This window comes from Choloepus didactylus, chromosome 13 (genome assembly GCF_015220235.1).
Source record: "Choloepus didactylus isolate mChoDid1 chromosome 13, mChoDid1.pri, whole genome shotgun sequence".
Classification (NCBI taxonomy): Eukaryota; Metazoa; Chordata; class Mammalia; order Pilosa; family Megalonychidae; genus Choloepus; species Choloepus didactylus.
This window is the reverse complement of record NC_051319.1, coordinates 18,113,616-18,139,380: the sequence shown is the minus strand read 5'-3', so window position 1 is coordinate 18,139,380 and position 25,765 is coordinate 18,113,616. Positions and strand designations below refer to the sequence as shown.

At 43.1% G+C, this 25,765-nt stretch overlaps 1 protein-coding gene across 1 annotated transcript in view; it reads right to left on the bottom strand.

Annotated features, from left to right (window-relative positions):
- Positions 1–359: 359 nt before the first annotated feature.
- CKMT2 (creatine kinase, mitochondrial 2) overlaps positions 360–25,765 on the bottom strand; it is a 29,041-nt gene continuing 3,635 nt past the window's right edge. The window contains exons 2-10 of the mRNA XM_037802081.1: positions 9,502–9,673; positions 7,924–8,122; positions 6,762–6,857; positions 6,045–6,266; positions 4,549–4,634; positions 3,639–3,762; positions 2,959–3,093; positions 1,593–1,718; positions 360–622 (exon numbers count right to left, since the gene is read on the bottom strand). Of these exons, the coding sequence (XP_037658009.1) occupies positions 503–622; positions 1,593–1,718; positions 2,959–3,093; positions 3,639–3,762; positions 4,549–4,634; positions 6,045–6,266; positions 6,762–6,857; positions 7,924–8,122; positions 9,502–9,653 (1,260 nt within the window). The 5' untranslated portion in view covers positions 9,654–9,673 and the 3' untranslated portion in view covers positions 360–502. The remainder of the gene's footprint in view (positions 623–1,592; positions 1,719–2,958; positions 3,094–3,638; positions 3,763–4,548; positions 4,635–6,044; positions 6,267–6,761; positions 6,858–7,923; positions 8,123–9,501; positions 9,674–25,765) is intronic.

Genomic DNA, 25,765 nt, shown 5'->3' with positions numbered 1-25,765 from the left:
ACTTATAATTGGATATTTTCAAAATGTGTTTGCCTTTCTTCATAGCATTAAAAAATCAGGGCAACTGCAAGCTCTGGACTATAGTTAACAGTAATATCTTAATATTCTTTCATCAACAGTAACAAGTGCACCACACCAATACTAAGGGTCAATAATAGGGGTATGGAGTGTTTTGGGTTTCCTTTTTTTAATGTCTATCGGTTTTTGTTTTGGAGCAATAAAAATGGTCTAAAATTGAGGAGGAGGATGATTGCACAACTAGGTGATGACACTGTGAGACACTGTATACTTTGGATGGATTATATGGTGTGCGAATATATCTCAATAAAATTTGCATTTTAAAAAATCAGGGAAACAAACAGCAATATTAAGGAGAATTTTATTGTCAAGATAAGACCTACAATTTTATATTTTACAACTTTACAAAAACTCTCAGTGTAGAGATTTCTTTATGTCTGTCATACCAGCAGACAGATTATTTATAAATTGGGGAAGGAAAAGTTCACTTCCTGCTGAATTGAGGCAGAGGTGGAGGCACCTTAATATCTTGGCCTCTCTCCAACTTCTTTTCACAATCCACCAGGTAATTGACTCCATCGATGACGATCTGAACAAGCTCAACCTTTGACGGTCAAAAAGACAAATGATTAAATTGCATACAAGGCATATGTGGGGCATTGATAAATAGTAACAACACTGGGACAAATGGGAACTTGCCATGACAGATAGACTTTATAACCATGACTTCCTTCTCCTTATTTCCCTTAAGGGTTGTGGGAGGAGAAGGGTCTGGGGGTTATTGTCAGAGATGGAAAGTAGAGATATTACAAGGCTTTCTCTCCGTCACTCTTTAGTTGAGTTGGGGCTACTACTTTGTGTATGAGAACTTTTCTTATATGTGGAAATCATTAGTTTGCTTAGGATTCTGCTGCATGCTACTTAAGAGTGCTTTTTATGCCTTCTGTCAGGCATTGCTCAGACCTATGTATAATCTATGAATCCTAGTTATCCTATGTAGGATCGTACTGTAAGCACAGTCTTATATATAGCTAGTGCACATCTTAATCTCTAGCCCTAAAAATAACATTTTAGAAAATATTAAGTGTCTAAGGATACCAAAGTGAAGATGGTAGTATATGGCCTTCACCAAAGGAAAGTCACAATCAAGATAAAATTCCCCTACTTTTACCACCTCCAGAGAGATCGCACAGATGTTCTCTGACTTCCCAGTGAAAAAATACTGCTATCGTATTGCACAGTAGAGCTCCTACTGCTGAAGATTGCTGGAATAGCTCTCAAAGGCAGGTCAGTGACAACAGTCCCATTGTGAATTCCTCTACCTGTCTATAAGTTCTCAGATGACATTGTGCTTACTTTTATGCAGTTATTTCACATATAAGAATTTCACATATAAGAATATATGAATATATATATATACGTATAAGAATAAGATTACAGAATGAAAAGCTAACATGACTCATGACTCAATAGGGAAAGAAGTGGTAGTGAATGTTTAGGCTACTTCTCTATTCCTGTTTTCTCTTAAGCTGTTTTTATTCATTCACTTTAGGAAAGTGAGAGAGAGATGTTACCTCAGATCTACCAATTCGATCTGTGTTGGAAATATCATACACATCTGCCACTGCTGCAGTGTCCACACCACCTGTGCCACGCTTCTGGAGTCTTAGGTTCTCCAGGATCTTAGAAAAACGAGGGTCCTAGAATAAGGGATAGCATTTATTGTTGCAGGAAGCAGAATGGATTCACTATCGTTGGCATGTTTCACTTAGAAAAAGCATACAATGAGTGATAACAGTTAACATTTGTTAAGCCTTTATTTGCTATGTACGAGGGCACTGTGCTGGAACTTTAGACCTTACAACAACTCTGTGAAGTAGGTATTGCTTTCATCCCATTTCACAGATAAGGAAACTGAGGCTTAGAGGAATTAACTTGCCCAAGGTCACACAGTTAGAAGGGAGCAGAGATGGAATGGAACCTGGTCAGTGTGACTCCAGCCTACTGTTTTTAACTATTATACTGCTTTTTGGGCATCTGGGAGCCAGTTTTGCTATGATTATATCCATATAACAGTTGTCATTGATATAATTTAAATCATGAAATTAAATCACTTCAAATCTTTTTCTTTTCACTGGAATTTTGAAAAACAAAAATTTTCTTGCTAATTTGTTTTGACAGAAAGCATATCTGCTAAAAATGTTTTAAAGTAGTTGGATTCACTTGGTGTGCTGTGGAGGAAACTACTAGCTGCCTGCCTGAATCCTTTTTCCTCTTCTTCCAGAGTTGGAACTGAGGAAGTGGACACTGACCGAGTTCTCACCAGTAGAAAGAGAAGAAGTGACGTGCCATTTCTAGACTTTAAATCTTTACATGGGCACACCTGTGTGCTCTCTCCCCTTCCTATAAAGCTACACCACCGAGCCTGACTATGAGCATGGAAATGGGGACAGTGCCCTAAGACAGTGGTCCTGTAAGTGTGGTCCTCTGACCAGGATCATCAGCATCACCTGGAAATGTAGAAATATAAATTCTGGAGGTGGCGCCGAGCAATGTGTTTTAACAGATTCTCCAGGTGATTCTGATGCATGCTCAAGGCTGAGAACCATTGCACCAGGAGACCACAAAAAAATGAGACAAAAGGAACCACATGGAGCTGAGCAGAGCAGACTACTTACTTGGCCTGACCTATTATCTGAGAAAGAACGTAAACTTCTTGCTTTTAAAGCCACCAACTCTTTCTTACCACCCCTTAAACTTTTATCCTATCTGATATAGCTGCAGTTTGAGGCAAGCTTAAGCCTTTCTCACTATTTTTCTATTATAGATAGAGAAAGTGGTGGTTAAGGAATGCACAGTGACATTTTCTCCCTTTACAAAGCAGTTATATCTGAGCTGATCCTAGTGGGATCCAACAGGGCTGCTGGTCATATAGCATACCTTACTGAGCTTTGGTATCCTAACATGGACACCAGCTCGTAATCCTGTTCCAAGGTTGGAGGGGCAAGTCAGGATGTATCCCAGGCGCTCATTCCACATGAACTCCCAGCCCCGTTCTTGGATTAACCGTTCTACCTACAAGTAGAACAAGAACAAATGGCAGAATTCTCAAGTAACCATTCATTCACAGGCCAAACATCAGGGGAAGACATGTGTACCATATGTTTGCCACAAATGAAATTTAGGTAAATTTATAGTAATTCTTTAATAGAAAATGACACCTCTTCTATCAGACTATTAAAATGGTCCAATTAACTTAGATGAACCAAGTAAATCATTGAACACAGTACCTAACACATACTAAGCACTATATAAATGCCAGGACTGTAGGATAATATAGGAATTCTCAGCAGGTAAATCCACAGTCAGGTTATGAATATAGCTATATCTTCTATTGTCTTAAACTTAGACTAGGCAAGAACAATATTAAATACATCAAAAAAATATTTAATGATCCACAAACTTCCCCAAACCATTCCGAATTGAGAAGAGAAGCAGAGGAGCTTGCTAATGACAAGGGAAAGTCCATCTCAGAAGTCACCATAGCACTTTCTTTCAAGAATGAAAATTAGAGAGATTTTATTTTAATGGATATTCAGAAATCTTTTGTAACATCTTACTTCTTTTAGCCCACGACAGAATCGCTCAAACACTCTTTTCATATTGCCTCCTTTTTCCATGGAGATTACCCTGGTATGGTCTTCCTCATTTATCCAGATGAGAAATGTCTTGTCATGATTATGCCTAATGAAGAGAGAAATATGGTGTTGAGTGTTAATTGCATTTGTTTCAACACATGAAAATTCCAATTAACTCTGTAGCTTGATTGCTTCATTTCACCTTTCTCGTTTCCTAGCAGGCTCTAATCTCTTAATTGTGCCCGAACAAGTACCACAAAATGTTATCTTGACAGAGTGAAGAATAAGAGCAATTCCAACTCTTAAAGATGTCATATTATTGCCAAACAAGAATATAATCCCTTTATTTCTTCAGACCAGGATGACAATAATTCTACTATTACATTTTTTACTTTGACACTAACAAGAGTATTTTGTCTCCTAAGAAACCTTGTGGTGCTTTTAAAAAAAAACTGGAGTTTTACCCACAGCCCAGGATGTTTAGGTGCAAAAGATTTCACATATGTTTGCTAGATAGAGCCTGCCTATCCACCCCCCACCCCCCACCGAGCAGCTGATCATGAACACTTTTATCTCAGCTCCTTAAGGTATAGTCAGAATAATCTACCAAGGTACAGGAATCAGAGGTCAAATAATATGAAGCTTTTTTTCCTTAAAAATGTAGTCTTTTTTTTCTCATGCATAATTTATGCAAACCAGCTCACAGTCCAACAAATCTTAGAAACATCACACACACACACACACGAGGCACGCACACAGTTTCTAAATACTCTCTTCTCCAGCTGAGCATGCTGTCAACTGCAGTTCACAGCAACTTCAGGTTAGGACAAGCCAGGCGATCTGAAGGAGGTCCTCTGCACACATTGCAAATGTGAAAAAGCTATGTCCGTACCAGATTCCCCTGGCATCTGGCCAGTCACGGGCCATCCCAGCACATGTTAGTAAAGGGGACACTGGCTTATCAAACAGAAAGTGGTCCTGCAGGCCAAAAGAGACAAAGCAGAGAGAAGGAGAGACTGATGAGATCAGATAGGATTGTAAATGCCAGGTGGCCAATTTGCAACTCACTAATACTTAGGTCTCCTAGCTAGTGGTTTTCGCCCTTGGCTGCTCACTAGAATAACCCGTGTAGCTTAAAAATTACTAATGCCCGGTTCCTGCACCCAGAGATTTATGACTTAATTGTTATGGGGTGTGAGCACCAGGGTTATTTAAAGCCCTTCAGGTGATTCTTGAAAGCCCCTGGCTTAGCCCAAAGGAAATAAATACCTACTTAGTGAATCACTCTGGGGTTCACCACCAGCCTGTGCAATGACAGTGCACAAGAAGAGGGGCCCTATCCTGAAAGGTCTGTTCTACACAGCTGCCATTTCCTAGAATTCTAGTGTTGTCGGTTTATCATTCCTTTCATTAAAAAGTACTAGAGATGTAAAATAATGATCCATAAATAAAAAATACCCACATTAATGCTCTCTACATGCGAGGCTCTATGCTAAGCACTTTTATATTATTTGCTTTTATTCTCATAGCAACCCTATAAGTGTAATTATTCTATTTCACAGGTGAGGAGAACTGAGATTCAGAGAAATCAATGATCTTCCCAATATCACACCAGCAAGTGAGTGGCACTCAATCCTAGACCTGTACAACTCCCCAGATAGTTCCTTTAACCCCTGATATGCTCCTCCACATATCAAAACCAGTGTCAAGAGACTGACATTTTTCTTGTTGTGTCCACTACTCTTTCTCACGTAGATATATGCTTACTGTATGATGAGATATATAGGTACCATATATTTGAATATGATTATGCAAAAGTATGAAATCAAAAGGATATGGGGAGAGGAGTCCTTAAACAATCTCCAAGAAGAGAGAGAGAGGTGGGTGACTTGAGCCAAGATAAGACTGTGGACTGCCACTGTCCACGCTGTGGAAGCTGCCAGGAAGCAGCGAGACCCTTAAGCTGGATGGAAACCTCCAGTGGCTAATAGGGACAGAGGTGGACAAGCTAATGGGCTGACCTGATGGTCAAATACATGTTGGCCCATGTGATTTGTAAATGAAGCATATTTTGCGACATTTACATTTTCTGAAACGACAGGAGTTTGTTTCTGCTTTTCTCTGGAGTTCAGTTCAAAGTTCCCTTTGAAAAGGCTGCCCTGTTTTAGATATGCTAAGGGGAATATAAATACAATTTATGACCTCATCTTTCTTCCTTACGCTGAGAAATGCTGAATTAGGGTTTCCTGAGGTCTGACTGAACCCTAGGCCTGCTCAGCCCTTGGACCAAGCCCCAGGGATAGGGTCCGCACAGGTACCCCAGGGCAGGGGGTGAGCTCAGGGAGAGGCGGCACTTTGTGGATCACAGTTGGGGCCTGGGCCACTCACGTCGATGAGCCGTTGCTGGTCCTGCTCCGTCATCTCTGACAGTTTGTAGTAGCGACCGGCCAGGTCCCCCTTGAGGCCCTCCAGGGCCGTGATGGCCACGTTCTCCACCTCCCTCCGCTCCGCCCGGCTGCAGGCGGGCGGCAGACTCAGCCCGCGGATGCTGCGGCCGGTGCGCACCCGCGACGACAGCACGTAGCGCTCGTCAAACTGGCCTTGGGTGATCTGCGGGCCGGAGCGTGTGGTCACCGCGGGCGAGGCCGCCCACCCACGGCTCCGCCACAGCCGCCGCGGATCTGCCAGCGTCCCTGCGACCCGGGGCCGCTGTGCACATTTACAGAACCAAGTTTTTGGACAGATTCTGGAACTCTGGGGAGAGGGGCCTTTGAAGTAAGTAAAGGGCAGAAGTACTTTATACAGCGGAAGTCTGGAACCCTTTCCACCCGCTAGGTGGTTTGGGAGGAAAAAAGGAATTGTTTTAGGAAAGGGTCAGTCTTCAACGACCAAGCCCACCTAGGTGGTTATGAGGCAAACCAAACATTGGAACCTTCCTAGCCTAGGAATGGTCATCCAGGGAGTATGCTTTAGGGCTGGTCAGGGAATTTTCCAGAAGCACCTGAAATAGAGGTGTAGCCCTTCTCTCAGGTTCTCCTCACCTTGTCCAGGCGTGCCAGCTTCATGAGAAGGAAGAGAGGGAGGCTGGAGCCAGCAGGAGCCTACCTTGGATGCATCCAGATCAGTAGGGTGCTTCATCACCCTGGGGTCATAGCCATTGTGCCTCAGTTTGATGACTGGGTCAAAAAGGTCAGCAAACACCTGCCGGAAGGAATATGCTTCTGTTTCCTCTTTGACTGGTTTACCTACTATTAAAAGACCTTCCTTTCACTTGCCCCTTTTGATCTTAAGGGTCAAAGTTGGTACTCTCCTCCTCTGACATTCTCAGTGCTACTGTGCATGAAATGTGTGTAGGGTGGTTTGGTGGCTAATACTACTGCTGCTGTTGTTCCTAGTGATGAGGAGGATGATGATGATGATGGTAATAATAATAATAATAATATGAAGCAGCAGCATATACCAGAAATAAACATTTTGGAGGCATCTTGCCTCTTGGTAGAGGATAGGGAAGGTGAATCCTGCCATCTTAACCTCCTCTTTAGTGATTCTGTCAAGCTCATTATCATCAGATTCAGCAAGAAAATCTCATGTTTAAGAATTCATGGGTTTTCCCCACAAGTTCTTGCCTTTGGGGGATAAAATAAGCTGCCAGATAGAAGCTAAACTCTTTTGAGATCAAAAGGGAAGGTTAAGTCCTAGACTTTAAGCAATATAAGGAATATGTGGAAAACCCAGCTACATCAGAAGAAAAGTACACAGCAGCAGTTGGGGAAAAGCAGGAACCTCTTACTCTGTGAGGACCTTCCATAGCCCAAACTGCCTCTAGCCCTCCACAGCAGAAGGGTGCAGAAAGGATGGGACCTGAGGGAGGGCTGGAGATATTTGCCACTGCCTAGAGGCTACTCTCTGCGGAGATCAGTCCGCAGTGGCTGAGCTCAGCTCTCAGCACACCATTCTTTCCTTCTGAGCTGAGGACAAAGCTCAGGGAGCTCTGTCATGCTACTCATTCCTCCACGGGAGGGAATACTAGCACAGCAGCAAAGGAAGCCTTGTCCCTGGAAAGCTGCAAAAGGCATTGTCCCAGAAAGCCTTGCAGGTAGTTCTGTTGCTGAAGCTAGCTCCTCTTTATAGGGCCTCTTCCTGAGAAGGTCAAAAGCTAGACCCAGTGGAAAGGGAAGGACTCTGGGACCATGGACTTCCACCTTACCCAGAGCATCCTCTCCCCACTCCAGAACTAGCAGCTGGCAGAACCTGGCAGTAGTTTTACCTCATAGGACTCCTCGTCACCAGCCACCATGCCCACAGTCTTAATGAAGGGGTGGCCAGGATTGTCCACTCCTGTCTGGATACACTGGTCCAGGGTATAGCCGTTGGGTGTCACCTTGTTGCGGAGCTTGGCGTAGATGGCTGGGGTGAGGCACTCTGCCATGCAGTTGTTGTGTTTGCGCAGATCAGGGTAGTCTGCACTGCAGGGGAAGGAGAGAGGCTTCCAGTGAGCAAAACCCGAGAGAAGGGGCCTGGGAAAGGACTTTCTTTCAGCCCATCTTTCCACCAGGCTCTCTTCAGCAGTGGGCACAGGGTCAACTGGCTGGAGATGTCCAGTGGTCATGACTTAAGCAAGCCGGGTGAAAAACATGTATTTCCATGCTCTACCAGAGAAAAGGACCAGACCCTGTGTAAGGATCCCCATGATGCTGGCTGCAGGAGCCCATGGAATACGGCTCATGTAAAGAAGAAACAGAATGAAAATAAACAGCAAATAAGTCGAAATTATATGCAGACAACTTTTTTTTTTTTAATAACCTAGAAGTTTTGGTAAAATACAACATTCACATTTTTGTCCCTTTGGTGTGTGACAGAGAGGGTAGAAACTCTGCAGGTGGAACTACATAGAAATTCATTTATTTATTATCTGTTCTCTCTATAATGCAAGCTCCATAAGAGCAGGTACTTTGCTTCTTTAGAATAGTGCCTATCTATTGAAACAGGTGATCAGGAAATATCTATTGATTGAATACAGAGAAAGAACTCAGATGGGGTGCTGTCTTACCCTAGGATATGTATTGGTTGGAGAATAGAGAGTTCAGGACCACCACAGGCTCAGATACAAGTCATTGTACCTTAGGAATTCCTGAGATAAATAGACTGTGGTTGCCAATGATTCCCTCAGAGATCCTGATTCCCACAGGAGCCAGTAAATGTCTCTGAAAAACATCTCTGTAGCTTTCCCCATCTCATTCATCCACACCTGCCTATGTGGAATCCCTTAAGGCAGGGGTCCACTCTAACTCCATTCAATGTGTGATGTATCAACCATGGCAAGGTTACAAGGACTGGGAAAACATGTCCCTTTTCCTCCCCCTGGTGCCACTCCTCCACTTCCCATCTGCAAAGTCCTTTAATGCTGATACTCAAAGTTGGTGCTATAACTACATTTTCCAGCAGTGAGTGGAGCATGGGTTTGAAATCAGAATGCCCGGATATACATTTAACTGTACTAGCTGTGTGGGCTTGGTGACTGCTTAATTTTTCTAGCCTCCATTTTATTACAAAGGAATGCTAAGATGCATAAAATATATACTCCATATAAAGTGCTTAAACACATAATAATTGCTCAACAAAGGTCAACTATCAGCTTTTATCACAATTCATCTAGACTGCAAGCTCCCAAGCAGGAAGGAAGATGCTCTACTTCCTTGTACTCACATAATGAGGTCTCAAAAATGTTATGATTTGACTTAGTCATCTTCAGAGGCAAAAAGAAGCATGCTTGCTGACAGTTCCTAACAGGGGAAAGCATATTTCTGGCTGGCATTGGAATGATTTTAAATCCAAGAGGGCTTACCTTGGAGGGAAGAGCCTGTGCTGCTCCCGTGACTCAGCAAAAATGTTCTTCCGGTTCAGCAGGTACCCAGTGGTCAGAGCACTGGTGCCCAAGGTAGCAAATAGCAAAGAAGCATTGCGACCAGTTAGCAACTTGGAGAAGGCACTGGCCATCCTTTGTCTTGGAAGAGAGTCTGGAAAGCAAAAAAGCTGGATTAGACAGCTGCACAGGACGACCTGAACCACAACATAGAGGTCAACAGACAAGAGAAAAACTGTAGGAGCCCATAGCCTACTTTCATTTTGTTTTGTTTTCTTGTTCTTCCTTTTTTAACCCCACAATGCTTGGGACTATCTGGGTGGCTTTAGACATTGCAAATGTTTAAACTGCCTGAAGTCCATGCTATTTTCTCCACTAAAATAAGAAAAATAAACAACAAAAAGAGAGGATTTTCACTTTTGGCTATTTGACAGTCCAGTTGCTCTTTTGGACTCTGCCACTGCACAACAACTAGACCTGAATAGGATGATTTCTGGGCTAATATGAGGTAGGGGAAGGGCCTGGGGACAATCTGCCCACTCTACTTCCCCCAAATGAGCAGGTATTAGAGCCTAGAGTAATAGGCCAGGAGGTTTGGGTTATTTTTAGAGTAAATGCCCACCTGATCATCAAGGTCATGATGCCAGCAGCAAGGTGGGGGAGCTGAATCTGTGACTCCTGCATGGATCTAGAACCCTTGACAGAAACTGAAATGGTCCAAGGACAGTGGACCCCTATCATCTGGTTCCCAGCAGAAACAGATTCACATCCTTTCTGAGGAAAGTACACACAGTGTAGACCCTGGTTTTAACAGAGAAAGATCAAGCAACCAGCTCTCAATCAAAGATCACCAAGCACATAAGGATGCATCATGGATGAGAGTCAACAGAAGAAAGGACTATGGATTAGACCTCCAATAACTGAAGATACCAGAATTGTTAGATAAGAGTATAGATGAACTCTTTGTGGAATGTTTAAAAAATATATAGGATGGAATCACAATGATGAGCAAGCAACAAGAGGCTATTAAGAATGACCAAGATGATTTGAGTGGAGAACCAAATTTAACTTCTGGATTTGATATAGCTGAAGATAGAATAAATGAACTGAAAGATATATCTTCAGAAATTACCCAGAATGTAACACAGAGAAATAAGAAAATGGAAAATATGAGATATCAGTTTAAACATATGAAAGATAGAATGACAAGGTCAGATACACATCTAAATGAAGTCCCAAAAAGAGAGAATGGAGAAAATAGAAAAGCTACATTTGAAGCAGAAATGGCCAAGAATTTTCCAGAACCAATTGTATTGATGACTCCATGATTCAAGATGCATAAACATAAAGCTCAAACAAAATAAAAAGAAATCCACACCTAGACAACAGTGAAACTGCAAAATATTGGTGACAAAGATATTAAAATCAGTCAGAGAGAAAAGACCGTTCATGTATAAAAAAATGAAAGACACCAGTTGATTTTTCAACAATGAATAATGGAAGCTAGGCAAGAATATCTTTAAGGGTCTAAGTGACAATAATTATGAACCTAGAATTGGGGACCTAATCAAATTATCTTTCAAAAATGATAATGAAATAGTCAATTTCAGATATAGAAAGGATCAGTATATACTTTAGGAAGAAGGAAAATGCCACCAGGTAAAATGGGGAAAGCATGCATAAATCAAAATAAATATATAAGCAAGAAAATCAAGATACATATGCCAAGACTTGTAGCCTGCTGATTCTCCTACTGCCCAAAGATCAGAACAAACCATTAGCCCCTCAGTATCACTCTAGCAGGGTGTTAAATAAAATGGATCTTTGAGTGGAGAATAGGTTAGGTAGCGATCAGTACTCTCGCATTATTTGCTCTCTGTGTTGTCCAAATAAAGCATAGAATTTCCCCCTTAACATTTAGAAGGCTCCCGGGACCCTGCTGCAAGATGCTGTCAGCTTAGGTGGGTTGAGTAGCTGCAAAGAGCTCATTGATGTATACATGGCTATGGCTGTAAACCTGGGCCACCCAGTAGAGGTTAAATGCCTTCTAATGAGGTGACCCATCATGAGCTTGGCATGACCTTCCACACAGTTCTAAGCTAGCCTTCTGAGGTCCATTTTCTTCCTTGATTGAATTTTGGGAACCAGGGTCAGTCCATCAACTTCCTACTACCAGGATCCTCACCTGGAAGTTTCTATTTACCATCATTTTTAGCAATACCAGAGAAAAACTTGAATGTCTGAACTAAGAAAATCAGCCAAAGTCCTTGAAAACATTTAGGAAGATGTTTTTTCTATATTAACCTAAGTAATTAGATTATCAGATAGCCTCTCTTCTGTGCTAATGTTTAAAAGAATTCTTTCAATCCTAAAGACAGTGTGAATTACTACAAACAGGCAAGACACATGGGCCATTTCTTAAAGTTGTCCTAAGGACTTGTAATGGCCCAACATTAATCTCATCACATATACTTCTTTACCCACTACCAGACTTTGGAATATTGTCAGTCTCCTTCTTGATAGTAGGGAGGGGCTCCTCAAAGATTTGCACCTATTCTGCATGGCCTTCATAAGCGGTAGATGACACTGACGCATCGGCTTCTACAACCTCCAATGTGCTTCCTAGGCACAGAGGCAAAGCTGTGGTTTACCACAGAACTCATCGTATTAAAATAAGCTTTGCCCGAGTTCTTTCTAGGCCTATGGGCTGAAAGATAAGCCATGTCATAGTCTCCCTAAGCAAATTCAGGAAATGCATTCATTTCTGAGGTTGACCCAAATGTCTAGATTTTTATTTTTCTTTCCTTCAATTACCTAAGCACTGATCTGTGTTTATATTAGAGTCTGAGAACAAAAATCAGAAGAAGCTGAGTCAGGAGGAAGGGGGGGTGGGGTGGTCTCCGTGTACATTCCAGGGACAACTGGTGGTCTTCAAGGATCTTCCTCTCTGCAAGGATGGTCTGTGGGTGGATGTCTGCCTCAAAATATTAATGTCTGAAATGTCACTATGTCCATATTTTAGTTTTTGGAAATAATAATAATTTACTTCCAAGAGTTTTGACACCACACCAGTGCCTGAGCAATGCTGCATGATTCATGCCAACACTCCTGGCGAGGCTTTGGTTGTAGCAAGCAAAGCAATCTTGGAACTGAAATTCTTTAAGACTTCCTGCTTTTATTTCTTTCAGAGAATAGCAGGACTCAAAGTTTGTTGTGTTTTTTTAAAATTTCAGTTACAGTTTTGGTGAAACGAAGGATTCCTGCTTCCTTACTCTGTTTCTCACCAAGACACACAGAAACATTAATTAAAGTCCCAATTGATAATCTTGGGTGTGACATAGAAGAGTCTCATCAAACAAGCTAGTGATCCTGGGAACTGATACTCTACAATCCCCAAAGACTGAGAACCAGGCTTGCAATGAAATCTTTTCTTCACGACTAAACCAAATCTCTATTGCATGTTAAAATCAGTCTTGGGAAAGCTGCACAGGCATAATATTACAAATATTACAGATTTCCCTGAAACCTGGCTGGTCCCAAATATTATATAAACCCTAGCTACAGCTAAAACCCCTGCTCAGAAGAGGCTCATTTTATTATTGGCATGGATGGTAACGTGGCATAAATAAGTAAAGCTGGGCAGACATTTGTATATAAGAGGTAATCTGTGGTCCACGAAAGCAGTCAGTATTTGGCTTTGCCAAGTTTCCAAACATGGTGGTTTTATAAGTCAGTATATTTTGTGAAACCACTGGGACAAACATTTGGAGCAAAAAGAAATCTGAGTCTCAATTGCAAATCTGTTTTATTTTTTCAATTCCCTCCATGCCCCCAAGCATTAGCATAACTTACTGAACTTTTCTGTTAAGAGACCATGGGGGAGGGGAGATGAAAGGCCAGAGCAGCCATGATATTTCTCTCTGGGATAAAACCTTCAGCATCCAGACACTCTAACTGTGGGCTCCACTCCTGTAGGCAAAGGGGTTTGCAAATGGCGGGGGCATCTCACATCCATCTTGCAGAAAGCACACGTCTCTATTTCTCAAATGTTTCTCTGTAGAGTTATTCTTTCCTGGGGGATCCAGCTTCCCCATTTGCTCATGGTTAAGTTAGGTGAGAGAAAAACTGGGAGCAATGCCTACTTTTAAATAGACTAGTCAGGCAAAAAAAAAAAAGCAACAAGTGAAAAAGCCTTAAAGCTGGACAGACCTTAACTTGTTCTAGAACAGAAAGGTGGTCAGTGAGGCTGAAGCACCATGAGCAAAGAGAAAGTGAGTTGAGAGAAGGTTGGTGAGGTGGGCAGGAGCTCAGTCATGCAGGGCTTTGGGGCCATAGTAAGGAGTTTGAACTTATCTTCAGAGTGAAGAGAAATCATGGAAGTGCTTGCAAGCAGGAGACTCAGCTGATGGTCACTCTGGCTGCCATGTGGGGAATGACTTAGAAGGCAATGGGTAAGAGGGAAAAACAGAGTGCCCAGTTAGAAAGCCACAGAGGTGAGCCAGGTAAGGAATGAAGTGCCCAGATCCAGGTGATGTCAGTGAGGATGACAAAGGAGAATGTATTTGCAGTCGATTCTGGGGTAGAACCAGTGGGTCTTGCTAATGGTATGGAAGTGAGCGACAAGAAGAAATCAAGGATGACACTGAGGTTTCTGGCCTGAACTCGTGGATTGGTACTGAGGCTTTTTTTCTTGGGGACTATTGGGGTTGGAACAGATTTATGAAGAAATCCAGGGTGTGGTTTTGGATAAGTTTATGACTGGTTGGTAGACATAGATGTTATCTCAGTTCTACAGTCCCTGTTTCCTCATCTGCTGTTGGTTTGGCTCTACCCCTGAGCTCTGGCCTTGCAGGGGCTCTCTGCCTGCTCACCTGCTGCCCAGTCTCAAACCCACTCCTCCCCCCTGGATGGATGTCCTGCCTCGATTTTACCATCTCTGGTGGTCCCTGGGACTCTTTCAGAATCTTCTTAAGACATAGAGGCAAGGTCTGACCATTTGGGCCCTGCATTTCTGTTCAGCACCCCCATAGAAACAGCTATAAATGCTGGTGACCTTGTAAACTAATAACTTTCCAGGCCCTTTTCCAACCCCAGAGAATCTCAGATTTATCTATTCTCTCAGGCCCTCAAGTTAGGTCTTTACCAAACAATATTTTCACTAGAAGGAGGAAAGGAGAAAGGGATGAATAATCATTGCATACCTGTATGTGCCAGGCACATTATATACTGGTGTCCCTATTTTATAGATTGCCAGACACTCTTCCATAAAGTTAAATACCTTGTCCAGGGTCACTTTGCTTGGGGGTGGCAGAGATGGAATTTGAATGCACATCTGTCTGACTCCACATCACATGGTCTTTTTTTTATTGTGAACTTTAACATGTATACATAACTGATAACTTTCAAAGTATGATTTCACAAGTAGAGAGCACATTTCGAAGATGTCATGGGTCACACTTCCACAATTTCAGCTATTTCCATTATTGTAAAATATAACATACATACAGAAAGGTATCGTCTCTTGATGTACAGCTCAGCAAGAAGTCATATAGGTAATTTCAAAAATTGTTATGGGTTACAGTTCCACAGTTTCAGTTATTTCCTTATTATGCAATACAAGGTATATACAGAAAGGTGAAGACCTTCAAGGCACAATTCAACAAGCAGCTATAGAGCAAATCCCAAAGGATGCTACAGACTACAGTTCCACCATGTCATTTACCTCCTTCCAGCCATTCCAACACCCCAGCATCCAAATATATATATAAAGATTCACTATTCATAGGCCTTTGTTAAATCTTATCTCGTTTGTTGTTACCCCTTCCTCTCACTTAATCTCTTTCTCCATCTTCAGGGGTGTCTAGGCAGTGAGCACCCTAACTTATTCGTGTTAAAGGGGGTGTTGACAGTATGGGGAAGGGGGCTGCATCTGATAGTTGATCCTAAAGAAGTTGTTGCCTCTGGGTTTTAGGACTTGTCTGATAAAGGAACACTCTGATGGATTTAAGTTTCTGAAAAATAAAACTTAGTGAGTGCATCTTTTATTGTATCTCAGGTAGGGACCTAGGTATGTGGGGACTACTTTTGGTAGGGGCATGGCATGCTGTGGCCATTTGGACACAGTCTTTTCACATCACCAGCAGCCTCCACTGTCCTAGCTGTAGCCAGGCACCCCCTCTCTGGGTCTTGGCAAGAAGACTTCTGACTTAGTCCAGGCTGGCAAAGCCTGTGGGCAGTTTATAGGAAAGTCTTGGCACGGGTCTTTTTGGACCTCTATTCAGCCATGGATGTCAGAGATGCTGTACCTGACATTTGACTCCTTGATCCAAAGCCGGGGAAGAAGGGTGAGCCTTCCTCATGGCCATAAGGTGGGCAAACATAGTAGTCAGGGCAAGGATTTAAGTAGTAGCTTTTCCAGAAGTGTTGTTTAAGGGGTGGGAGGCCAGTGAGAAGGCAGTAGGTAGGGGTTGGGCATTGAATCTTGTCCCCTACCAAAGGCATGTTCAGGTCCCAACCTCTGGTCCCATGGGTGTGAACCCATTTGTAAATAGGACCTTTGAAGATGTTATTAAAGTGTGCTCAAATTGAAGGAGGGTGGGCCTTAATCTGATATGAATGAGGTATTATAAGCAAAGGAAATTGGACATAGGGAGAAAGCAACAGGAAGAAGCTGGCAGTCAATAGAAATCAGAAGAGAAAGGAGAAGACACTGCCATGAGCATTGCTATGTGACAGCAAAGCCAAGGACCCAAGGATCACCAGCACTTAGCCCCAGAATGCCACAGTCTTTGGAGAGAAAGTATCATCTTGCTTATGCCTCAATTTTGGACTTTTCCTACTCTCAAATCTGTGAGCCAATAAATTTCTGTTGTTTAAGCCAGTCCACTCTGGTGTTTGTTTTAGCAGCCAGGTTTCCATGAAATGGGATGCATAGTCACGCAGAGTCATAATTACATGAAGAATCATGTGATCGGTTTCCTGTCCTATATAGCACTGTGAAAAAGTAACACCTTTCATGTACATGCCTTGATGCTGAGTTTTTCTCTAGGGTTAGGAGAACCCAGTGAGTGGAAGTGGGGAGGATGTGAGAATGTTCAAGGGCAGACTGCCGATAAAGCTAAACTGGGGCCTCATGAGAATGGCATCTTTGGGTGCCTGCTCAGTGCAGAAGTCCACTCTGGATAAGGGAGACTATCTTACACAAAATTCTTCTGTCCTCAAAATTCACATTCCTTTGGGCATAGCCTAAAGTAGAGTTGCCTCGTTTGACTGTAGAGTATGTAGTATGTGAAGTGTAGAGGTTCCAGTATTGTATAGCAATGAATACAGAGAGCTCTTTCTGGGAACCCTGGGCAGATGACATCTGTGCTGACTCTACTTTGTCTTACAAACAGGCCAAGACCTTCAGCATCATCCTGTTGTCTGCACCTGAGCAGGGCAGGCAGGTAGAAAGACTCACACTGATGATGTGTTCATCCATCCAAGATTTGGCGAGAGTGGCAGGTAACGTTAATCATGTGCGGCAGGCAATTACGTCAGGAAAATCTCTTGTGATTTCCATGAGTCATGATGTGTTACACTCAGTAACTTTATCTCATTTGCCTTGTGACTTCTGTTAATGAAAAGTGGCATGCCTGGCCCATGCCATGGAGGACTTGCAGAAAACCTCATAACCACTGGCCAATGGTCCATACAACCTCCCCTGCCCCTCCCCAGTCTATTCAGAGCATGAGATAAGACAAAGGGAAATTTTTCCTGTGCTCCATTTTTGGAGAAAGAGGCAGATATCAACTAAGTAAGTGCATCAGGAGTTTTGTGAAAGTTCATACAGATGCACGCATACACACACAAACACACACATTCAGGGACTGTCACGGGGGCCCAGGCACCCAGGACTCAGTGGTCAACCAGACCTTCTAGAGCCCTGCATGGTCTCAATTTGAAAGTAATGCTGTATGTGTGTGTGTGGGTGTGTGTATTCCAATATTACATATATATTTCAATAATGATTTGCTATCTGTACTTTTGTGCTAATACAATAAATCATACTAATTTGTTTTAGTAAAAGTATTACTGTTTCTTGCTTCTTACTGCCTTGCAATTTGGACTTTGCTATCCATCTTTCTCTGCCTGACTGGATCACAGCCTGGGGCCTCAGTATCCAGAGACTCTTTCTGTTCCCTTCCAGCCCAAGGTAATTGCTTTCTCTCAGTTTCCAAAGCACTCACTGTCTCCTCACTCATTTGCATTTGTGCTGCGCAGTTTTTTGACATCTGTTGGTGAACTGAAATGCCAGGTATCTCCCGTGGTGTTAATGAACTTCTCACTGTTTGTATTGCCTTTCCAGCTGGTGGGTAAATTCTTTGAGGACAGGAACTTCTATCTGCCATAATTCCTTGCACACAGTAGCTGCTCAACAAATACTTCTTCCCTGACTTCACATAATTATTTAAGGTCAGTGCTTTGACTGATTTCCAGAGAAGGGAATCTCACCAACCTCCCATGTGTTCCATTTTCAGACAATGCATGCAGCTGTACCCAAGCTAATCCTTTTCCTCTGGCCCAGAGACACTGTTGCCCTCTGACCTGGCTCCTGACCATTTATGACCTTTTAATCTGCTCCCAAGTCCTAATCCTACTATCCAAGCCAGTTTAGAATCAAGTTTGTGAGATAGTTTGCTGGATCAAAACAATAAAATCTACTTACATTACACTAAATGCATTCCTTTCTGCCACTGATTTTGAAATCCTATCAATAACAGCAACCAAGATTGTTTTACTGTATGTCTTTTTATTTTTTATTTTTTGATATAGTTAATTTTTTAAAAAAAAGAGTTAATTTAAAAAAAACAAAACAATGAAAAAAATATGCAGAGCCCCCTTGAGGAGCTGGTGGAGAATGCAGGGGTATTGGCCTACCCCACCTCGATGGTTGCTGATGTGCTCACAGACATAGGGGACTGGTAGTTTGATGGACTGAGCCCTCCACCACGGGACTTGCCCTTGGCAAGACTGTTGCTGCAAAGGAGAGGATAGGCCTCCCTATAATTTGCCTAAGAGCCTTCTTCTGAATGCCTCTTTGTTGCTCAGATGTGGCCTTCTCTCTCTAGCTAAGCCAACTTGAAAGGTGAAATCACTGCCCTCCCCGCTACGTGGGATCTGACACCCAGGGGAGTGAATCTCCCTGGAAACGTGGAATATGACTCCTAGGGAGGAATCTAGACCTGGCATCGTGGGATGGAGAACATCTTCTTGACCAAAAAAGGGATGTGAAAGGAAATTAAATAAGTTTCAGTGGCTGAGAGATTCCAAAAGGAGCCTAGAGGTCACTCTGGTGGGCACTCTTACACACAATATAGACAACCCTTTTTAGGTTCTAATGAATTGGAATAGCTAGCATTAAATACCTGGAACTATCAAACTTCAACCCAGAACCCATGAATCTTGAAGATGATTGTATAAAAATGTAGCTTATGAGGGGTGACAATGTGATTGGGAAAGCCATATGGACCACACTCCCCTTTGTCCAATGTATGGATGGATGAGTAGAAAAACAGGGGCAAAAAAAAAAAAAAAAAAAAAAAAAAAGGCACCCAGTGTTCTTTTTTACTTTAATTGTTCTTTTTCACTTTAATTTTTATTCTTATTATTTTTGTGTGTGTGGTAATGAAAATGTTCAAAAATTAATTTTGGTGATGAATACACAGCTATATAATGGTACTGTGAACAACTGAATGTGTGCTTTATATGACTGCATGGTATGTGAATATATCTCAGTAAAAATGAATTTAAAAAAAAAAAGCAACCAAGAGAGGCTGGCAACTTTGGTTTGCAGCATCTTCCTGCTCAGGTCTCTGCAAGCTGCTCGAGAGCCAGGGCTGGCCCAGGGAAGACTCCTGACCTCTCAGCCGTGACAGGCTGTCCAACCCCCAGAAGCCCCCATGCCCATCCTCAGGGATTTCAGCAGATGATCCAGTAAAGGCTACTCCTCAGATCACAGATGGAATTCTCCCAGCAGAATGCCCAAAAATAAATGTGCATGGCTTCCTTTAGGGATCCTTCTCAGACTGAGCAGGTGAATGAGAAGGAGGAAACGGATCAGGGAAACGTGCCAGGGAAGCCCCACGAAGACCTCCTCTCTGCTTCCTGAGAGCTCCCCCAACCCCCACTACCATGGGGAGCACATTGTCAGGTACTCACCACAACTGTAGTCAAGGGTCGATAATCACTGTAAACTGATCCCACAACTCAAAGTGTAAGAGACAAGCCTCCGTGAAGGTGGGCCTGGGTCACAAGCCCATTGGCCAGCACAGGACAGGTTCTCAGTAAATGCCAGTTAAGGATATCACCAGTTCTGGGGATCTCATCACTTCCTAGAGCAGCCTATTTCTCTGTCAGATAACTGTAATCCCTAAAGAATTCTTTCATATCTTAATTTGGGGGTATGGGGAGAGGATTGGAGAGTACAGTACTTTCAAGGGTCAGATACTTTTGCATTTGATCCCACACAACAACTTCAAGGAATTGATATAGTCTACCATGTCAGGTGAGGGAGCTAGAAACAGAGAGGTTAAGCCATAGCCCAAGCTAAAGGGAAATCACATATATTGAGCATCTGGTCTACCCTAGGCACTCATTTAAATGAAGATCCTATTTTTATACTCAAGGTTTTACAATAAAAAATATTTTTTTGGATGGAGTTGACCCCCTAATTGCCCGAGGAATGAGCTGCCAGAAAGTTCTAGCTGCCTCGGCCCTTTGTGGTCTCTCAGGGATATCAAAGGTTTCTCTCAATAGTTTCCACAGGGAACGGGAGGGATAATTATGGGGCCAAACTGCCAACAAGCACACAAGCACCATTATAGGCCAACCCAAGGGGAACTGGAGCCAGAGGGTGTGCCCTCAGGCTTCCTCCACAGGGACACCGCTGACCACAGACTTCCAGAGCTTTGTGGGTGGGCAGGCAGGCAGGCAGTGGATGAGTCAAAGTCAGACAGTGAACCACTGATATTCTTCAGATGGGGAGAAGCCAAGGTGGGCAGTGATGGAGGGAGAGGGAAGAGGGGAGGATGCGAGGGTGCAGATAGGCTTTTTAAAAAAATAATATTTATTTTTATTATTTACTTATTTATTTTTATTAGAAAGGTTGTGGGTTTAGAGAACAACCATGCATAAAATACAGGATTGTCATATATCACCCTATTAGTAACACCTTGCATTGAAGTGGTACATTTGATGAAAGCACATTTTAAAAATTGTATTAACTGTAGTCCATGGTTTAACCTAGGGGTCACTGTTTGTGTTGTGTAGTTCCATGAATTTTTTTTAAAATTTTATTCTAGTACCACATATTCAACCAAAAATTTCCCCTTTTAACCATATTCAAATATATAATTCAGTGCTGCTGATTATGTTTACAGTGTTGTTCTACCATAACCACCATCCATTACCAAAATTTTCCCAAATAGAAACTGCACATTTTAAACCTTAACTCCATATTCCCTACACCCACCCAGCCCCTAGTAACCTATATTCTGGATTCTGAATAATTAGTGTGCTTATTCTATTTATTTCAAATCAGTGGGATCATACAATATTTGTCCTTTTGTGTCTGGGTTATTTCACTCAACATATGTCTTCAAGTTTCATCCATGTTGTTGCATATATCAGAAGATAGGCATTTTAAAACATTTTTGGTATTTAGGTGCCTATTATATGGCAGCTTCTAGAGTCCATAGGCTGTGGGGACACAGACAAGTATAATGGAGAACACTTCTGTAGCATTTACTGTGTGCCAGCTTTATGATATTAACCCTTTTACTCCTCACAACAGACCCATGAGGTAGATGCTCTTATGATCCCATTTTAAAGAAGAGAGAATGGAGGTAGGGAAGGATTAAATAACTTGCTGGAGTGGGAATGCTGGGATTCAGGATCAGCTGTCTGTCTGCAGAGTCAAGGCTCATAACCAGAACCCTCTCCTGGGTGGCCAGAAGTCACCAGGTAAGTGCTGGATGAGGGGAGCCAGAGCCTCGCGGGAGACCCTGATTCTGAAAGCCCTGGCACGGGATCAGAACATTCAACTACACTGCTGGAGGGATCTTGTCTAGTCTTAATCCACCAGCCCTGGGACTAGTTCAAGGTCCCAAAACTGTGATGGATTCGAGCAGAAACAATGGCTAGATACCCGCACACCCCTGTGCATAAACGGATGCCAATGGATGCCTGTTTGCATTGCCTGTATTGGGACAGCTGCTTTCTAAGCATCTTCCAGGTGAGTGACGGCTATTGCCCTCAGCCCACACCAGACTTCACCTACCTTTGAATGCTGCAGAATGGAAGAGAGTAAGGAAGAGCTAAATGTCCCCATTCCCCATTATACGCCTATGTCAAGATAAAGGGCACAGCACCTTGGGCCACTATCACTAATCCAAATTTGGCTCAGGGGGACTCTAAAGAAGATAATTCTGAAATTTGGAGACTTGCATTAAACTGGGACTGAATCTAATTCTAAAGTCCAGAACACCCACAGCTACCAGGGATTGATGTGAATGGAACAGAGGCCAATGACCCTGTGCATGTCCATCCATCCATCCATCAGTCCATTCCTCCCTCCATCCATCTAACAAACATTACAGAATCAGTCCCTATGGCAGATATCTTCAAGGAACTCACAGTATGATGGGGGAGACTGGTTATTGCAACAGCAGATCATTATAATCCAGAATGACAAGAGCAAAGAGAATAAAGAGAAGAAAAGACCCAAATCTTCCTGGTGGATTAGGGAGGTCTTGCTGGAAGAGGTGACCCTTGCACAAAATCTTTGAGGATGTCTGTTTACCTGGTGGACAGGGGAGGACATTCCAGACAGAAGGAACAGAATGTACAGAGGCAGGAAGCCATGAGTAGTTGTGCTACATCTAGGGAAGTGAAAGGCAGGAGAGACTGCAGGCAAGTACTGTAGCCAGAGAGAGAAGAAAGTCACCATGAGACTTGGCACTTGATTCCAGAGGTGGTGAAAAACAACAGGATTTTCAGCAGAGGACTGATTCTGCTAGGTTTATGGAAGGTTGACCACTCCAGACCAGTGCTGCCAAAGTGTGGTCTGTGGAGTGTTACCTGCCCCTGACGAGCTAAGTATAGAAACCGAGATTAAAGCTTGTGAACATTTATAGTAATCTGATAGTGTAATTTTTATGTTTCTTCATCTAATTTTTTTAAAATTGAGCTTGTATTTTGTATGACTTTATTTGATTGATTTTTCTAGTAATTGAACTTTATTGTATTTTACAAATGTATTGATCTGTTATGGATAAGAAGTTAAAACAGCTGACTGCCACAGATAGTTTGAGAAGCACTGCTCAATTTCCTCACCCATAAAATGGGTCTAATAATAGGACCTACCATAAGGGTTTTGTGAGGATTAAATGAAACTTTAGTTCAAATCCTGGCATATAGGGAATGGTTATAAATGTTAGCAGTTCTTGCTAATATTACTAATTTGGTGAGGACAGAAAGGGGTCTGGAGGCAGGGAAACCAGGTTCAAATGTCCTGGAATAATCCAGGCAGGAGAATTTTAGGGCTTGAACCACAGTAGTGGGGAGGGATTCATGGAGATACTTTGAAGAATTCCTGAGACTCTGGTGTGTGGGCTCAGGGTGCTTGTGGACATGAGGGTTATGGTAGAGTCTTGGAAGATGCTCAGGTTTCCGGCTTGAGTGCCTGGCTCCACACACAGCCATGCCCCATGACTGGGACTCTTGGCTGGGGAGCAGGTGTGGGGGAGAGACAAGAACAGGGTGTTCAGGTTGAATTGGGGGTACCTGTGAGGTATTCCAGAGGAAATGTCTTTTATGTGTGATAATGGAGCTTCCAAGAGAGTTCCCTCATGAGAGGGGTCTGGACTAGAACAGGTGGTAGTTGTTCAGCTATTTGCCCCGTTTCTAAATCCCCTCATGGCATCCTTCCTGGGTGCTTGAACACCAGCAGTGACAGGGAGCTCACTCCTCTGAACAGATACAAGGAGAGCAGAGGCTCCAGAGCCACAAAGCCTGGATTCGAATCCAGCTCTGCCACTGACTATGCTCTGTTTTCTCAAGAAAATTACTTCACCTTTCCCAGTCTCTGTTTTCTCAGATGTAGAGTGGAAAAAAAAAAAAAGCATTTTCTGAGGGTTAAAAGAAATAATCAGTATAAAGCATACAGAACAGTACCTGGTACTTATTAAGAACGAAACATATGTTAGTATTTGTTACTGTCACTTTGCACTTCTGCTGTCAGAAGAATGTTTGAGAACTTTCTCCCTTCACCTCAGCAAATGGTCCAATTGCAGGTTACAGCTATGTCCAAGGGAAGGGATCTGAGGCTCCCTTGCTCTTTCTGACAGATGGAGAATTGCTGACTGAAGGCATCAACTTCAGGAAGGCTGGGGCAGAGCACTGGCAGAGCCTCCCTGTAGCCACGTCTGGTTCTTCCTGGAGCTCCTTTAGTCTGGGACCCCTCTGCCCTGTCCCTTCATCCAGCCGCTTCCTGGGGTGGGGGTGGGGGTGGGGCATCTCCTAATACCTTCCCGAGGCTGCTCAGCCAGGATGGAGCCTTTTCCCTGGACATCGCTCTCCTCTGAGGATGCAGATTTCCTCTGGGCCTGGACGGTGACTCTTGGCCAAGCAGGGGCTACGTGGCCCTCCAGGGATGTGCACCCCTGACAGGCCAGCCCTGGTTCTGCCCCTCTGGACTCTGCAAACTGTTTTGTGCCTGCAGCTTGCTTCAGTGCACCTTCTCCTCCTTCAGCCCTGGCTGAAGGGGGAGAAGGTGCACTGGAGCATCCCAGAGTTGGGCAGCAGGAGCCTTTCCTCCAGACAAGTTACCTGTGCCTGCTACCAGCCAGGAATTCTGTGCCTGGAAAGACAGTTAAATAAAGACCCATGCTAGAGGGCAAGGTGGGGGCTTCTTTGGGTCCTAAAAGGTTCCTGCTGGGTATGGCTGAGTAGTGTTACCCTGAGGCAGGAGGTAAGATAAGCAGAATCCCAGAGGCCCCAGGTCAGGCAGGCAGAGAGGAGAAAAGCTCTACAGCTCCCAGAGCCCTGCTCCTTCTACTACCTGTGATCAGAATCACCTGAGTAGGATGACTGAAAACTCCCACAACCATTTAGGAAAGTGGACCAGAAAAAACACCTATTAAAATTTAAAATGTGCATACTCACTGGTCCAGCACCACACTTTTGGAAATCCATTTTCTGAAACCAAAAGCACATTACTGTTTGTTTGTGAAAAAACTGGAAATTAACTGTCCATCGGGGAGAATGGTTGCCTTAAGTGTGGCACATGCAGACAATGGGATATTCTGCAGCTAAAGAGTTAAAGCTGTCTCTACTGACCTGGATGAGCCTTTAAGATATATACTTGGGCTAAAATAGGAAAAAAAACTTGCACAATAATGAGTAGGTATGGTTCCAATTTTGTAAAGACAGATATATGTATGTTAGCATGCAGTTGCATATATTTGTATGAACATAAAGAAAAGTGTTGAAGGTTATTCACCAAACTGCTGAAATGGATGCTTCAGAACAATGGACATGGAGGAGGCAGATTATTAATATTCTCTTAATAGAAATCTGTCACTTATTAAAATATGCATGTGTTACCTCTGTGATTAAAAAAAGTAAAAAGCTAAAAGAAAAACTCAACTGGGAAGTGTGTTAAAAATACAAATGTCTAGGGTCTGCCTTTTGCAAGACTGAGGCCATAACGGTGTATCGTAATAAAGCCTCACAGGCGATGCCAAGCCTGGGTGGGCTTGGGAACACCTGTTACCTACCTGAGCCTCAGCTCTTTCGTCTTCTATGAAGTGGGGGTGATGAGGCCTCTCCCTGGTGTGGTGAGGATTAAGTGGCTAGGCTGCAGTAGGTGTTGAATAATGGAAGCCCCGTCCCCTACAAAACCTTAAGGCAGTGGGACAGTTACCACTCCCTTCCAAAAGCACCCCTGATAAGTGCAGTCACACTGGTCCACCCCTTCTCTGAATGCTTCTTCATTTTAGCTTACATTTTTAGCATTTAAAGTGTTTTGTTTAATTGCATTATTTCGTCACATCTCTGAGGAGAAGTCCAGGAGGTCCCCAGCGTGTACTTTCAGATCCACTGATCATCCTCCAAAAACCAACAAAACCAATATTGTGTCCATAAAATATATTTACCAAGTTGGGCTCCCAAGTTCTTCTGGTTTAGTACCTGAAGCCCTCAGCAG